Source organism: Myxine glutinosa, chromosome 8, assembly GCF_964187855.1.
Source record: "Myxine glutinosa chromosome 8, kmMyxGlut1.1, whole genome shotgun sequence".
Lineage (NCBI taxonomy): Eukaryota > Metazoa > Chordata > Myxini > Myxiniformes > Myxinidae > Myxine > Myxine glutinosa.
Window position 1 is genome coordinate 14,254,605 of NC_136268.1, and position 16,028 is coordinate 14,270,632.

At 40.2% G+C, this 16,028-nt stretch overlaps 1 protein-coding gene across 1 annotated transcript in view; it reads right to left on the reverse strand.

Moving 5' to 3' along the window:
* LOC137432196 (xanthine dehydrogenase/oxidase) overlaps positions 1 to 16,028 on the reverse strand; it is a 296,924-nt gene that overhangs the window by 67,813 nt on the left and 213,083 nt on the right. The window contains exon 22 of the mRNA XM_078782822.1: positions 13,946 to 14,032. Within this exon, the coding sequence (XP_078638948.1) occupies positions 13,946 to 14,032 (87 nt within the window). The remainder of the gene's footprint in view (positions 1 to 13,945; positions 14,033 to 16,028) is intronic.

Here is a 16,028-nt window from a genome sequence, read left to right on the forward strand (position 1 = left end):
AATAATTTCGTATGGTGAATAGTATGTCTTCATGACCAACGCACATGAAATATTGAAAGATTTTGATGAGAACTGAGGAAATAATTTTTTCATGAAAATTCCGTTTTTTCGTCATGACGTCATCAAATGACGTCATAGCGTCAAACTGTTTACAGATCTGGGAAGCACTCATCAAGGGCATTCATATGAGGTATTACTCGATATGGTACCTACGATTTCAAAATTTGACCTTGGGGTCAATAATTTTCGACCTCCAGCGCTAACCATGAAGGTCAAGGCCGATCGCCACCAAAAAATAAACAGCTGAGCGCCGGACCATATACTAGATTCCCATGAAGTTTGGAGACGATCCGATCAAAGTTACTCAAAAAATAAGGATTTCAACATTTGACCTTGGGGTCAATAATTTTCGACCTCCAGCGCTAACCATGAAGGTCAAGGCCGATCGCCACCAAAAACTAATCAGCTGAGCGCCGGACCATATACTAGATTCCCATGAAGTTTGGAGACGATCCGATCAAAGTTACTCAAAAAATAAGGGTTTCGTCGACCTCCATGATTGACCACAAAGTGACCTTGACCTTTGACCTTGACCTTCAACATTTTGTGTGCTGAAGGGTATCTCTATAGGACTCTGATATGCGAAGTTACATGCAAAGATATGCGAAGATATGGTACCTACGATTTCAACATTTGACCTTGGGGTCAATAATTTTCGACCTCCAGCGCTAACCATGAAGGTCAAGGCCGATCGCCACCAAAAACTAATCAGCTGAGCGCCGGACCATATACTAGATTCCCATGAAGTTTGGAGACGATCCGATCAAAGTTACTCAAAAAATAAGGGTTTCAACATTTGACCTTGGGGTCAATAATTTTCGACCTCCAGCGCTAACCATGAAGGTCAAGGCCGATCGCCACCAAAAACTAATCAGCTGAGCGCCGGACCATATACTAGATTCCCATGAAGTTTGGAGACGATCCGATCAAAGTTACTCAAAAAATAAGGGTTTCGTCGACCTCCATGATTGACCACAAAGTGACCTTGACCTTTGACCTTGACCTTCAAAATTTTGTGTGCTGAAGGGTATCTCTATAGGACTCTGATATGCGAAGTTACAGGAGTTTCCAATAATAACTGTGGTCTACAGAGTGATCTAAACGTGAAAAAAAATGATTAACCACAAACAAAAAAACAAAAAAACAAACAAAATGAACATATGTCACCCACAGGGTGAACCGTATCTTGCCATTTGACCTTGACCTTAATAATTTCGTATGGTGAATAGTATGTCTTCATGACCAACGCACATGAAATATTGAAAGATTTTGATGAGAACTGAGGAAATAATTTTTTCATGAAAATTCCGTTTTTTCGTCATGACGTCATCAAATGACGTCATAGCGTCAAACTGTTTACAGATCTGGGAAGCACTCATCAAGGGCATTCATATGAGGTATTACTCGATATGGTACCTACGATTTCAACATTTGACCTTGGGGTCAATAATTTTCGACCTCCAGCGCTAACCATGAAGGTCAAGGCCGATCGCCACCAAAAACTAATCAGCTGAGCGCCGGACCATATACTAGATTCCCATGAAGTTTGGAGACGATCCGATCAAAGTTACTCAAAAAATTAGTGTTTCGTCGACCTCCATGATTGGCCGCAAAGTGACCTTGACCTTTGACCTTGACCTTCATAATTTTGTGTGCTAAAGGGTATCTCTAAAAGACTCTGATATGCGAACTTACAAGAGTTTCCAAAGGGAACTGTGCTCTACAGAGTGACCTAAACAATGCGAACTAAAGCAATACAATATACATGAAAAGTGCAGTTTTTTCGTCATAACGCCGTCAAATGACGTCACATTGTCAAACTAGTTATATGTTTGGAAAGCACTCAACAAGGGCTTCAATTTGAGGTACTACTCGATATGGTAACTGAAACTTGAAAATTTTACCTTTTGGTCAAAATTGAATGACCTTCAAAATGACCTTGAAGGTCAAGGCCGATCGACACCAAAAACTAACCAACTGAGCGCCATACCACACCCTATATACCCACCAAGTTTGGAGATCATAAGATCAAAGTTACTCAAAAAATAAAGGTTTCGTAATTTGACCTTGGGGTCAATAATTTTCGACCTCCAGCGCTAACCATGAAGGTCAAGGCCGATCGCCACCAAAAACTAATCAGCTGAGCGCCGGACCAAAACTAGATTCCCATGAAGTTTGGAGACGATCCGATCAAAGTTACTCAAAAAATAAGGGTTTCGTTGACCTCCATGATTGACCGCAAAGTGACCTTGACCTTTGACCTTGACCTTCAAAATTTTGTGTGCTGAAGGGTATCTCTATAGGACTCTGATATGCGAAGTTACAGGAGTTTCCAATAATAACTGTGGTCTACAGAGTGATCTAAACGTGAAAAAAAAATGATTAACCACAAACAAAAAAACAAAAAAACAAAAAAACAAACAAACAAACATACAAGCTGACTGATACATCTAGCAAAAACTTCGTTTTGGCAAGATAAAAATAAAACATCACCCACAGAGTGAACCGTATCTTGCCAGGGTTTCGTTGACCTCCGTGATTGACCGCAAAGTGACCTTGACCTTTGACCTTGACCTTAATAATTTCGTATGGTGAATAGTATGTCTTCATGACCAACGCACATGAAATATTGAAAGATTTTGATGAGAACTGAGGAAATAATTTTTTCATGAAAATTCCGGTTTTTTCGTCATGACGTCATCAAATGACGTCATAGCGTCAAACTGTTTACAGATCTGGGAAGCACTCATCAAGGGCATTCATATGAGGTATTACTCGATATGGTAACTGAAACTTGAAAATTTTACCTTTTGGTCAAAATTGAATGACCTTCAAAATGACCTTGAAGGTCAAGGCCGATCGACACCAAAAACTAATCAACTGAGCGCCATACCACACCCTATATACCCACCAAGTTTGGAGATCATAAGATCAAAGTTACTCAAAAAATAAGGGTTTCGTAATTTGACCTTGGGGTCAATAATTATCGACCTCCAGCGCTAACCATGAAGGTCAAGGCCGATCGCCACCAAAAACTAATCAGCTGAGCGCCGGACCATATACTAGATTCCCATGAAGTTTGGAGACGATCCGATGAAAGTTACTCAAAAAATAAGGGTTTCGTCGACCTCCATGATTGACCACAAAGTGACCTTGACCTTTGACCTTGACCTTCAAAATTTTGTGTGCTGAAGGGTATCTCTATAGGACTCTGATATGCGAAGTTACATGCGAACATATGCGAAGATATGGTACCTACGATTTCAACATTTGACCTTGGGGTCAATAATTTTCGACCTCCAGCGCTAACCATGAAGGTCAAGGCCGATCGCCACCAAAAACTAATCAGCTGAGCGCCGGACCATATACTAGATTCCCATGAAGTTTGGAGACGATCCGATCAAAGTTACTCAAAAAATAAGGGTTTCGTCGACCTCCATGATTGACCACAAAGTGACCTTGACCTTTGACCTTGACCTTCAAAATTTTGTGTGCTGAAGGGTATCTCTATAGGACTCTGATATGCGAAGTTACAGGAGTTTCCAATAATAACTGTGGTCTACAGAGTGATCTAAACGTGAAAAAAAATGATTAACCACAAACAAAAAAACAAAAAAACAAACAAAAAAACAAACATACAAGCTGACTAATACATCTTGCAAAAACTTCGTTTTGGCAAGATAATAAACATATGTCACCCACAGGGTGAACCGTATCTTGCCAAGTGACCTTGACCTTTGACCTTGACCTTCATAATTTTGTGTGCTAAAGGGTATCTCTAAAAGACTCTGATATGCGAACTTACAAGAGTTTCCAAAGGGAACTGTGCTCTACAGAGTGACCTAAACAATGCGAACTAAAGCAATACAATATACATGAAAAGTGCAGTTTTTTCGTCATAACGCCGTCAAATGACGTCAGATTGTCAAACTAGTTATATGTTTGGAAAGCACTCAACAAGGGCTTCAATTTGAGGTACTACTCGATATGGTAACTGAAACTTGAAAATTTTACCTTTTGGTCAAAATTGAATGACCTTCAAAATGACCTTGAAGGTCAAGGCCGATCGACACCAAAAACTAATCAGCTGAGCGCCATACCACACCCTATATACCCACCAAGTTTGGAGATCATAAGATCAAAGTTACTCAAAAAATAAGGGTTTCGTTGACCTCCATGATTGACCCAATTGAATGACCTTCAAAATGACCTTGAAGGTCAAGGCCGATCGACACCAAAAACTAATCAGCTGAGCGCCATACCACACGCTATATACCCACCAAGTTTGGAGATCATAAGATCAAAGTTACTCAAAAAATAAGGGTTTCGTTGACCTCCATGATTGACCGCAAAGTGACCTTGACCTTTGACCTTGACCTTCAAAATTTTGTGTGCTGAAGGGTATCTCTATAGGACTCTGATATGCGAAGTTACAGGAGTTTCCAATAATAACTGTGGTAAATATGGTAACTGAAACTTGAAAATTTTACCTTTTGGTCAAAATTGAATGACCTTCAAAATGACCTTGAAGGTCAAGGCCGATCGACACCAAAAACTAATCAGCTGAGCGCCATACCACACCCTATATACCCACCAAGTTTGGAGATCATAAGATCAAAGTTACTCAAAAAATAAGGGTTTCGTTGACCTCCATGATTGACCCAATTGAATGACCTTCAAAATGACCTTGAAGGTCAAGGCCGATCGCCACCAAAAACTAATCAGGTGAGCGCCGGACCATATACTAGATTCCCATGAAGTTTGGAGACGATCCGATCAAAGTTACTCAAAAAATAAGGGTTTCGTTGACCTCCATGATTGACCGCAAAGTGACCTTGACCTTTGACCTTGACCTTCAAAATTTTGTGTGCTGAAGGGTATCTCTATAGGACTCTGATATGCGAAGTTACAGGAGTTTCCAATAACTGTGGTCTACAGAGTGATCTAAACGTGAAAAAAAAATGATTAACCACAAACAAAAAAACAAACAAACAAACAAACATACAAGCTGACTGATACATCTAGCAAAAACTTCGTTTTGGCAAGATAATGAACATATGTCACCCACAGGGTGAACCGTATCTTGCCATTTGACCTTGACCTTAATAATTTCGTATGGTGAATAGTATGTCTTCATGACCAACGCACATGAAATATTGAAAGATTTTGATGAGAACTGAGGAAATAATTTTTTCATGAAAATTCCGTTTTTTCGTCATGACGTCATCAAATGACGTCATAGCGTCAAACTGTTTACAGATCTGGGAAGCACTCATCAAGGGCATTCATATGAGGTATTACTCGATATGGTACCTACGATTTCAAAATTTGACCTTGGGGTCAATAATTTTCGACCTCCAGCGCTAACCATGAAGGTCAAGGCCGATCGCCACCAAAAAATAATCAGCTGAGCGCCGGACCATATACTAGATTCCCATGAAGTTTGGAGACGATCCGATCAAAGTTACTCAAAAAATAAGGATTTCAACATTTGACCTTGGGGTCAATAATTTTCGACCTCCAGCGCTAACCATGAAGGTCAAGGCCGATCGCCACCAAAAACTAATCAGCTGAGCGCCGGACCATATACTAGATTCCCATGAAGTTTGGAGACGATCCGATCAAAGTTACTCAAAAAATAAGGGTTTCGTCGACCTCCATGATTGACCACAAAGTGACCTTGACCTTTGACCTTGACCTTCAAAATTTTGTGTGCTGAAGGGTATCTCTATAGGACTCTGATATGCGAAGTTACATGCGAAGATATGCGAAGATATGGTACCTACGATTTCAACATTTGACCTTGGGGTCAATAATTTTCGACCTCCAGCGCTAACCATGAAGGTCAAGGCCGATCGCCACCAAAAACTAATCAGCTGAGCGCCGGACCATATACTAGATTCCCATGAAGTTTGGAGACGATCCGATCAAAGTTACTCAAAAAATAAGGGTTTCAACATTTGACCTTGGGGTCAATAATTTTCGACCTCCAGCGCTAACCATGAAGGTCAAGGCCGATCGCCACCAAAAACTAATCAGCTGAGCGCCGGACCATATACTAGATTCCCATGAAGTTTGGAGACGATCCGATCAAAGTTACTCAAAAAATAAGGGTTTCGTCGACCTCCATGATTGACCACAAAGTGACCTTGACCTTTGACCTTGACCTTCAAAATTTTGTGTGCTGAAGGGTATCTCTATAGGACTCTGATATGCGAAGTTACAGGAGTTTCCAATAATAACTGTGGTCTACAGAGTGATCTAAACGTGAAAAAAAATGATTAACCACAAACAAAAAAACAAAAAAACAAACAAAATAAACATATGTCACCCACAGGGTGAACCGTATCTTGCCAAGTGACCTTGACCTTTGACCTTGACCTTCATAATTTTGTGTGCTAAAGGGTATCTCTAAAAGACTCTGATATGCGAACTTACAAGAGTTTCCAAAGGGAACTGTGCTCTACAGAGTGACCTAAACAATGCGAACTAAAGCAATACAATATACATGAAAAGTGCAGTTTTTTCGTCATAACGCCGTCAAATGACGTCACATTGTGAAACTAGTTATATGTTTGGAAAGCACTCAACAAGGGCTTCAATTTGAGGTACTACTCGATATGGTAACTGAAACTTGAAAATTTTACCTTTTGGTCAAAATTGAATGACCTTCAAAATGACCTTGAAGGTCAAGGCCGATCGACAACAAAAACTAATCAGCTGAGCGCCATACCACACCCTATATACCCACCAAGTTTGGAGATCATAAGATCAAAGTTACTCAAAAAATAAGGGTTTCGTTGACCTCCATGATTGACCCAATTGAATGACCTTCAAAATGACCTTGAAGGTCAAGGCCGATCGACACCAAAAACTAATCAGCTGAGCGCCATACCACACCCTATATACCCACCAAGTTTGGAGATCATAAGATCAAAGTTACTCAAAAAATAAGGGTTTCGTTGACCTCCATGATTGACCGCAAAGTGACCTTGACCTTTGACCTTGACCTTCAAAATTTTGTGTGCTGAAGGGTATCTCTATAGGACTCTGATATGCGAAGTTACAGGAGTTTCCAATAATAACTGTGGTAAATATGGTAACTGAAACTTGAAAATTTTACCTTTTGGTCAAAATTGAATGACCTTCAAAATGACCTTGAAGGTCAAGGCCGATCGACACCAAAAACTAATCAGCTGAGCGCCATACCACACCCTATATACCCACCAAGTTTGGAGATCATAAGATCAAAGTTACTCAAAAAATAAGGGTTTGGTTGACCTCCATGATTGACCCAATTGAATGACCTTCAAAATGACCTTGAAGGTCAAGGCCGATCGCCACCAAAAACAAATCAGCTGAGCGCCGGACCATATACTAGATTCCCATGAAGTTTGGAGACGATCCGATCAAAGTTACTCAAAAAATAAGGGTTTCGTTGACCTCCATGATTGACCGCAAAGTGACCTTGACCTTTGACCTTGACCTTCAAAATTTTGTGTGCTGAAGGGTATCTCTATAGGACTCTGATATGCGAAGTTACAGGAGTTTCCAATAATAACTGTGGTCTACAGAGTGATCTAAACGTGAAAAAAAAATGATTAACCACAAACAAAAAAACAAACAAACAAACAAACATACAAGCTGACTGATACATCTAGCAAAAACTTCGTTTTGGCAAGATAACAAACAAACAAACAAACATACAAGCTGACTGATACATCTAGCAAAAACTTCGTTTTGGCAAGATAATAAGGGACAATCAACACAATAGCATACAATATTCAACTGCAAGGAAATGACATACCGATGATCGACACATTCAGACCATGGTTGTCATATTGATTATTATGAATAGCATTGATTTAAATTTTATGGTTGTATTAATGATTAGCAGATTAAGAATCAAAGATACCATCCTTACACATATTACATTACTATGCCTGTATTACACGATTACAATGTTCGTTGTAGTTGGTGAGGTACACCATGCAATTTGATGAAAGCACAGGTGCAAACAAATGTACAGTGCAAACATGTCAATGAAATACATATGAGTGAAATGAGCACTAAAACATTGGGACGTTTACAGTCCGGAAATGCAATAAATATTGTCAGTGTTGAGTTAAGACATAGACATTTAACATCGGTTAAATCTATTGGATTAGACTTTATTTAGATTAGACATTAGATTAGATTATTTAGACATTATTAGACATTATTAGATTAGACATTAGATTAGATTATGTAGTCATTATTAGACATTATTAGACATTATTAGATTAGATTATTTAGACATTATTAGATTAGACATTAGATTAGAGTATTTAGACATTATTAGATTAGATTATTTAGACATTATTAGACATTATTAGACATTATTAGATTAGATTATTTAGACATTATTAGATTAGACATTAGATTAGATTATTTAGACATTATTAGATTAGACATTAGATTAGATTATGTAGACATTATTAGACATTATTAGATTAGATTATGTAGACATTATTAGACATTATTAGATTAGACATTAGATTAGATTATTTAGACATTATTAGACATTATTAGATTAGACATTAGATTCGATTATTTAAGACATTATTAGACATGATTAGATTAGACATTAGATTAGATTATTTAGACATTATTAGATTAGATTATTAGACATTATTAGATTAGACATTAGATTAAATTATGTAGACATTATTAGACATAATTAGATTAGATTATTAGACATTATTAGATTAGACATTAGATTAGATTATGTAGACATTATTAGACATTATTAGATTAGATTATTAGACATTATTAGATTAGATTATTAGACATTATTAGATTAGACATTAGATTAGATTATGTAGACATTATTAGACATTATTAGATTAGATTATGTAGACATTATTAGACATTATTAGATTAGACATTAGATTAGATTATTTAGACATTATTAGACATTATTAGATTAGACATTAGATTAGATTATGTAGACATTATTAAACATTATGAGATTAGATTATGTAGACATTATTAGATTAGATTATTTAGACATTATTAGACATTATTAGACATTATTAGATTAGATTATTTAGACATTATTAGATTAGACATTAGATTAGATTATTTAGACATTATTAGACATTATTAGATTAGACATTAGATTAGATTATGTAGACATTATTAGATTAGATTATGTAGACATTATTAGATTAGATTATTTATACATTATTAGACATTATTAGATAAGATTATTTAGACATTATTAGACATTATTAGACATTATTAGATTAGATTATTTAGACATTATTAGATTAGACATTAGATTAGATTATTTAGACATTATTAGACATTATTAGATTAGACATTAGATTAGATTATGTAGACATTATTAGACATTATTAGATTAGATTATGTAGACATTATTAGACATTATTAGATTAGATTATTAGACATTATTAGATTAAACATTAGATTAGATTATGTAGACATTATTAGACATTATTAGATTAGATTATTAGACATTATTAGATTAGACATTAGATTAGATTATGTAGACATTATTAGACATTATTAGATTAGATTATTAGACATTATTAGATTAGACATTAGATTAGATTATTTAGACATTATTAGATTCGACATTAGATTAGATTATTTAGACATTATTAGACATTATTAGATTAGACATTAGATTAGATTATTTAGACATTATTAGACATTATTAGATTAGACATTAGATTAGATTATTTAGACATTATTAGATTAGACATTAGATTAGATTATTTAGACATTATTAGATTAGACATTAGATTAGATTATTTAGACATTATTAGATTAGACATTAGATTAGATTATTTAGACATTATTAGATTAGACAATGTATTTTTATTTTTCGGGAGAGACGTTTACAAAGGACATCATTCTGCCCTGTTTATCAATTCATTTATCATTTTATGTTCACATTCATTAACTTTGTCATGGTTCTATGCCATTATCATGCAATAAATATTGTTTAAATCACAAAATATACAGGGGGAGTGATATAATCCTGGGGAGTCATTTGATCCTGCAAGGGGGAGTGATTTCATCCTAGGGGGAGTGATTTCATCCTAGGGTGAGTGATTTCATCCTAGGGGGAGTGATTTCATCCTAGGGGGAGTGATTTCATCCTAGGGGGAGTGATTTCATCCTAGGGGGAGTGATTTCATCCAAGGGGGAGTGATTTCATCCTAGGGGGAGTGATTTCATCCTCGGGGGAGTGATTTCATCCTAGGGGGAGTGATTTCATCCAAGGGGGAGTGATTTCATCCTAGGGGGAGTGATTTCATCCTAGGGGGAGTGATTTCATCCTAGGGTGAGTGATTTCATCCTAGGGTGAGTGATTTCATCCTAGGGGGAGTGATTTCATCCTAGGGGGAGTGATTTCATCCTAGGGGGAGTGATTTCATCCTAGGGGGAGTGATTTCATCCAAGGGGGAGTGATTTCATCCTAGGGGGAGTGATTTCATCCTCGGGGGAGTGATTTCATCCTAGGGGGAGTGATTTCATCCTAGGGGGAGTGATTTCATCCTAGGGGGAGTGATTTCATCCTAGGGGGGTGATTTCATCCTAGGGGGGTGATTTCATCCTAGGGGGAGTGATTTCATCCTAGGGGGAGTGATTTCATCCTCGGGGGAGTGATTTCATCCTAGGGGGAGTGATTTCATCCTAGGGGGAGTGATTTCATCCTAGGGGGAGTGATTTCATCCTAGGGGGAGTGATTTCATCCTAGGGGGAGTGATTTCATCCTAGGGGGAGTGATTTCATCCTAGGGGGAGTCATTTGATCCTAGGGGGAGTCATTTGATCCTGCAAGGGGGAGTGATTTCATCCTAGGGGGAGTGATTTCATCCTAGGGGGAGTGATTTCATCCTAGGGGGAGTGATTTCATCCTAGGGGGAGTGATTTCATCCTAGGGGGGGGGGGGGTGATTTCATCCTAGGGGGAGTGATTTCATCCTACGGGGAGTGATTTCATCCTAGGGGGAGTGATTTGATCCTAGGGGGAGTGATTTGATCCTAGGGGGAGTGATTTGATCCTAGGGGGAGTCATTTGATCCTGCAAGGGGGAGTGATTTCATCCTAGGGGGAGTGATTTCATCCTAGGGGGAGTGATTTCATCCTAGGGGGGGGGGGGGTGATTTCATCCTAGGGGGAGTGATTTCATCCTAGGGGGAGTGATTTCATCCTAGGGGGAGTGATTTCATCCTAGGGGGAGTGATTTCATCCTAGGGGGAGTGATTTCATCATAGGGGGAGTGATTTCATCCTAGGGGGAGTGATTTCATCCTAGGGGGAGTGCTTTCATCCTAGGGGGAGTGATTTCATCCTAGGGGGAGTGATTTCATCCTAGGGGGAGTGATTTCATCCTAGGGGGAGTGATTTCATCCTAGGGGGGGTGATTTCATCCTAGGGGGAGTGATTTCATCCTAGGGGGAGTGATTTCATCCTAGGGGGAGTGATTTCATCCTAGGGGGAGTGATTTCATCCTAGGGGGAGTGATTTCATCCTAGGGGGAGTGATTTCATCCTAGGGGGAGTGATTTCATCCTAGGGGGAGTGATTTCATCCTAGGGGGGGGGGTGATTTCATCCTAGGGGGAGTGATTTCATCCTAGGGGGAGTGATTTCATCCTAGGGGGAGTGATTTCATCCTAGGGGGAGTGATTTCATCCTAGGGGGAGTGATTTCATCCTAGGGGGAGTGATTTCATCCTAGGGGGAGTGATTTCATCCTAGGGGGAGTGATTTCATCCTAGGGGGAGTGATTTCATCCGAGGGGGAGTGATTTCATCCTAGGGGGAGTGATTTCATCCTAGGGGGAGTGATTTCATCCTAGGGGGAGTGATTTCATCCTAGGGGGAGTGATTTCATCCTAGGGGGAGTCATTTGATCCTAGGGGGAGTGATTTGATCCTGCAAGGGGGAGTGATTTCATCCTAGGGGGCATTATTTCATCCTAGGGGGAGTGATTTCATCCTAGGGGGAGTGATTTCATCCTAGGGGGAGTGATTTCATCCTAGGGGGAGTGATTTCATCCTAGGGGGAGTGATTTCATCCTAGGGGGGGGGGGGTGATTTCATCCTAGGGGGAGTGATTTCATCCTAGGGGGAGTGATTTCATCCTAGGGGGAGTGATTTCATCCTAGGGGGAGTGATTTCTTCCTAGGGGGAGTGATTTCATCCTAGGGGGAGAGATTTGATTCTAGGGGGAGTCATTTGATCCTGCAAGGGGGAGTGATTTCATCCTAGGGGGAGTGATTTCATCCTAGGGGGAGTGATTTCATCCTCGGGGGAGTGATTTCATCCTAGGGGGAGTGATTTCATCCTAGGGGGAGTGATTTCATCCTAGGGGGAGTGATTTCATCCTAGGGGGAGTGATTTCATCCTAGGGGGAGTGATTTCATCCTAGGGGGAGTGATTTCATCCTAGGGGGAGTGATTTCATCCTAGGATTTCATCCTAGGGGGAGTGATTTCATCCTAGGGGGAGAGATTTCATCCTAGGGGGAGTGATTTCATCCTAGGGGGAGTGATTTCATCCTAGGGGGAGTGATTTCATCCTAGGGGGAGTGATTTCATCCTAGGGGGAGTGATTTCATCCTAGGGGGAGTGATTTCATCCTCCTACAGGGGCGGTGTACTTTGAATGTATCTGTACTTGTTGTAGTGAAATCGTATTCGCACTGAACCCGGGGTGATGCTCGCTGCTCGTTGACACCGCTAGGGGCGTGACTATAAGACCCGCTGCTGCGGACGGTGCTCCGAGACTTCTCCTGTGACACGTTACATCTGGTAGACTCGCTAACGGTACGCCAGCATAGAATATCCAGCTTGCTTGCATTGAATGTTATGAATGGTCCCATGTGATGTCACATCGTATACTTATTGTATTTCCTGCTTTACAGGATGATGTTATGATCTAAATGGAATTAAACCACCCGTTGGACTAAAGTTGTGTGGACCTGATTGGTTTTCCACAACACTTGTTTCCACCCGCTTCGCTAAATCCTTGCTCAACTGTAAGGGAGGAATGACCCCAATGTCGACTTATGTCCGGTTGCAGTCTCAGAAACTTCCAACAACTACATTCGGCTCGAATAAGAACTCAGATATACAAACAAGCAACTGTCCCTTGTATGGTTCAGCTGTTAGATGCTTGTTTTTAGATTAGTGTATAGTTTAAATCATTTACTATAATATATTACCTCTTGTTTGATTTTATTGTGTGATTCTTATTTGTAGCGGTCTTGTAGAAACTCAATTGTTATTTGCATTTGGATGTGATTCCTCAATTCTTATTTGTATCTATTTTTTCGTTTTTTACGATTTAATTGTATTTCACTTTGATAGAACAGAACTATTTTAGTCCTTGGACAAATTGTTCTGTGTGTTTTCATTTAAACAGAAATTTGATTTGATTTGACATAAACAATATTTTAAAGGCAGACCCAGGAGGAGATGGTGTGGGGAACAGTGGGGGTTCACACTTACTTTTTGAATAAATAAATAAACAAATACTTTACGAGCAAATATGTTGGATAATAAAGTATAAATTCGCGTTGAATTAAGTGGAAATAAATTCAAAATTGGAAAATATTCGTGAAAATAAGTGGGTGTAGGGGAATTCATCCTCTGGACCCATCCTCCACAGCCACATGTCCAGGGGACAAACACCGCCACCCCCTCACCACTCCGATCTCACCATGTTTCTGGTGTGCACATGAGAGCTCAAACTTGTATGCGGAAAGGTTATACAAACCAAAATTGAAGTGGTTCTGAAACAGTGGTGACTGATGGCATCAGTAATCAGCCAAGTAATAATATAAATAAATAAATAAATAAACACGTTCTTACACTGCCGGACACATCAAGCGTGTTTCCGCCATTGTTGTACAGGGAAATGTTGACAGCAGTAATTCGTCCATCGCCTTGGTAACCAACCTAACAGGGTGAAGTAAGCAGTTAGTCACGGGCCATCCCTTCAAAAGCATATAATTTTTGCTTTTAATGGGCATGAATACAGACGTGGACAAAATGGATACAGAAGCAAACTCTTATGAAGGAAAAAGTGCAGATTTTAAAGGAGATGGGCTTGGAGGTTGGGGTTAAAGGGGGGGTTTGCTCAAGAAAGATCATGGCTGATAGTGAGACCCAGGAGTTTGAGAGACAAACACTCCTCAAGAGGAATGTCAAGAAAGTAGATGGGAGTGTTTGCCATATGGTCCTTACGGGGAACAGAGAGATAGTGTAAGTGTGAGATTTGTCAGGTTTGAAAGACATATTCCAAATGTTTGACCAGTTTGTGATTTTGTCAAAATCGGAGGAGAGGTGAAGAGTCTGATATCTGTCTGCCAGAAAGATGAAGGATGTCATTGGCAGAGAGTGGAGTCATTATCAAAGTGATAGAGGATTTTCCAGAGAGTCAGAGAGATTAATTAATATATTGATGAAGATTAGGAATAGGAGGAGGCCGAGAACACTGCATTGGGATACTCCAGCATTGACAAGGAGAGATGATAGGATTCCGTTGAGAGCCACATGTTTTCTTCGAGAGTGGAGGAAGTCAGTAATCCAAGAGGGGAGTTGGCCTTGGATTCCATAGGTAGACAGTTTGGAAAACAAGGGGGGATGCAGGCCTCCATCAATTACTGGGAGAAAAGTAGCATGTCCAAGGTAGAGTGACCAGGTCTAAATTCAAATTGGTGATCTGCGATGAGGTTGGTGGAGAAAAGGAAGGATTTCATATAAACTGCGATGATGGATTTCATGACTTTTCTTATGATTGGTAGTAAGCTGATAAGTCAGCAGTTAAACAGTTAAAGGGATTGGGCCTTGTACCTTTTTATCTAATGCAGTGATGTTGCCTGATTTCAGGGTGCATCATCCATGTTCATACGTTTCGGGCACTTGACAGAGTATAAAGGAGCAAATGTTCCACCAAACATCAATTGCACTCCACATACATATTGTCGCGTGATCCCCCTCAGTGAAGACCGGGAAATCACGGATAACAATCGAGCGTTACTTTGAGGTGACGATCAAATACGGACTCATTATACAAGCGCGGGCAGAATAAAGAAGAAGAAGAAGCTGGCAGCTTTTACCTGACGGTCCTGCACGGCAGCATTCAATCCTGCAAAGTAACTCAAGCGAAAACCGATGTAAAATGTATAGGGGAAAATAATATAAGGGTTTATTTACAACGGAATGCCGGGACAAAGGAAACACAGTAAATAATAAGGTTCCTATTTGGAGCGCTCCCACACCAGACGTATCACACGGACGAAGGGAAAATAAAAGGAATGAAAATAAATGTGTAAGTTATCGTGCACTCAGCTCAATTGGCACCTTGGCAGCGATCGTCCAGTCAGAGCGTGCACTCCGGTGTTGGCGGGAAGTAGGCCTCAATCCGCCTCGTTCGCACGCTGCTAGGCCTCACCGGGCATCCCGCTCACCCCGGCCTTGTGGTGTTACAGCGGCAAGCCGCCCTCGTCCACGTGCATTCACTCGTGGTGTCCGGAACCAAGAGGAGAGAGTCAATGGCTGAGGAAGGCGTAAGGGGCAATCGAGATAGAAGGGAAGAGAGTCCAAGGCGAGGAGAAGGACATCCGGGCGCGAAGGGATCCAGAACCAGAGGGAAAATGTCGGTCTCTCTCCACTTTGTATCAACCCCCTCGTGACGTCATCTCTCTCTCTCTCTCTGCCAATCCCTGCTGGCCAAAATCACAGGCTCAGCTCTCCACCAATGGCCACGTCACTTCTCTCTCATGCCATCGGTCGGTGGCCAATCAGTCCGTCGCTTCATCCTACCAATCAGCGGGTTGGGTCTTTGCTCTGCCCCTGGCCAATCACAAGTCCTTCCTTACTCCGCCCTTCCCATTGGTCAACTCACGCCCAATAGCGAGCCACTTCTTGCTCCTCCCTCTACCAATCGGCT